Source organism: Triticum aestivum, chromosome 5A, assembly GCF_018294505.1.
Source record: "Triticum aestivum cultivar Chinese Spring chromosome 5A, IWGSC CS RefSeq v2.1, whole genome shotgun sequence".
Classification (NCBI taxonomy): Eukaryota; Viridiplantae; Streptophyta; class Magnoliopsida; order Poales; family Poaceae; genus Triticum; species Triticum aestivum.
Genome location: NC_057806.1, coordinates 272,871,423 through 272,873,417, shown reverse-complemented (window position 1 = coordinate 272,873,417; position 1,995 = coordinate 272,871,423). Strand labels below are relative to the sequence as shown.

At 47.0% G+C, this 1,995-nt stretch overlaps 1 protein-coding gene across 1 annotated transcript in view; it reads left to right on the top strand.

Moving 5' to 3' along the window:
* The window catches only part of LOC123102963 (actin-3), a 2,765-nt gene extending 795 nt beyond the window's left edge, over positions 1–1,970 (top strand). Inside the window, exons 2-5 of the mRNA XM_044524442.1 lie at positions 343–416; positions 496–889; positions 973–1,586; positions 1,710–1,970. Coding sequence (XP_044380377.1) covers positions 357–416; positions 496–889; positions 973–1,586; positions 1,710–1,775 — 1,134 coding nt within the window. The 5' untranslated portion in view covers positions 343–356 and the 3' untranslated portion in view covers positions 1,776–1,970. The remainder of the gene's footprint in view (positions 1–342; positions 417–495; positions 890–972; positions 1,587–1,709) is intronic.
* The last annotated feature ends 25 nt before the right edge of the window (positions 1,971–1,995 follow it).

The following is a 1,995-nucleotide window of genomic DNA, read 5'->3' as shown; positions in this document are numbered from 1 at the left end:
GATTGTGTCCTAGTAGAGTTATAACGGCCAAGAAACTGCATGTGGATGTTCTTGTGTGGTTCTTGATCAGAGTGTAGATGATTGGACCATCGATTGATTTGCTTACATATTTTGCAAGTCATATATGCTGTATATTACACACAAATATTGGAGTACTATAAAATGGGAGAAAAGAAAAGGCAGAGTTACGGCATGTGGAACTCAGATGATGTTGTAGGTGCTAATATTCTTGCTGCAACGTAGTATCATTGAGATTTCTCATGGTGAATTTTCTTCTGTTCGTGTCACTTTTTTCGTTGGTATCTGGTAATAATAGCCTTCTTGTCAAACTTTGTGCAACAGAGTCACTCAATCAAATGGCTGACGGTGAGGACATCCAGCCCCTTGTCTGCGACAATGGAACTGGCATGGTCAAGGTTTGTATTGCTCCTTTCGGTCAATTGGTGTCCTCAGTCCGGCTTTCATCGTGCTGACTGCCATCTGTTTTCTCCACAGGCTGGTTTTGCAGGGGATGATGCACCCAGGGCCGTCTTCCCAAGTATCGTTGGGCGCCCCCGCCACACTGGTGTGATGGTGGGGATGGGGCAGAAAGATGCATATGTTGGTGACGAGGCCCAATCCAAAAGGGGTATCCTCACCTTGAAGTACCCGATCGAGCATGGCATCGTCAGCAACTGGGACGACATGGAGAAGATCTGGCATCACACTTTCTACAATGAGCTCCGTGTTGCACCTGAGGAGCACCCAGTACTGCTGACTGAGGCGCCCCTGAACCCCAAGGCTAACAGGGAGAAGATGACACAAATCATGTTTGAGACCTTCAATGTTCCAGCCATGTATGTGGCCATCCAGGCTGTGCTTTCCCTATATGCTAGTGGACGCACAACAGGTAATTGTCGTTGCGAGCACACACATTCTAAAATGTAAGCTTCATCCTCAATCTGAGCTGGGAAATCAATGTTGTTTTTCCAGGTATCGTGTTGGATTCTGGTGATGGTGTCAGCCATACTGTGCCAATCTATGAAGGATATGCCCTTCCACATGCCATCCTTCGTCTTGACCTTGCTGGGCGCGACCTAACTGACTGTTTGATGAAGATTCTTACGGAGAGAGGTTACTCCTTCACCACCACTGCCGAACGGGAAATTGTAAGGGACATCAAGGAGAAGCTCGCATATGTGGCTCTTGACTATGAACAAGAGCTGGAAAATGCCAAGAGCAGCTCCTCTGTGGAGAAGAGCTATGAGCTGCCTGATGGGCAGGTGATCACCATTGGGGCAGAGAGGTTCCGTTGCCCTGAGGTCCTTTTCCAGCCATCTTTCATTGGTATGGAAGCTGCTGGAATCCATGAGACCACCTACAACTCTATCATGAAGTGTGATGTGGATATCAGGAAGGATCTGTATGGTAACATCGTGCTCAGTGGTGGCTCAACTATGTTCCCGGGTATTGCTGACCGTATGAGCAAGGAGATCACTGCCCTTGCACCAAGCAGCATGAAGATCAAGGTGGTGGCACCGCCTGAGAGGAAGTACAGTGTCTGGATTGGAGGGTCGATTCTTGCCTCCCTTAGTACCTTCCAACAGGTGAATCTTGCGCCTTTCTTTCGCTTAAATAGCGATCATACATCCTAATATCATTGCAGTAGTTACAGTAAATACACTCCCTATTTGCTGTACTAACCATGTGTTCTGATTTTTATGCTACAGATGTGGATCTCGAAGGGCGAGTATGACGAGTCAGGTCCAGCGATTGTCCACCGGAAGTGCTTCTAAGTTGCGAGTTGTCTGGGTCTTCTGAATCTATTCTGGCTGTTCTTTTCTCAAGTCCTTGCCGTGTAAGCTACTATGTTTGAGATTGCTGGGATTCTGTTGACTGTATTGCCGGATTAATTTGTTGGGTCAAAATTGTGTACCTTGTAGACTCGTAATATGTTCAGTGGGCTGCTATATTTGACCGGTGCTGAATCATATGCCGCATGTTCCGGGTTTTTAT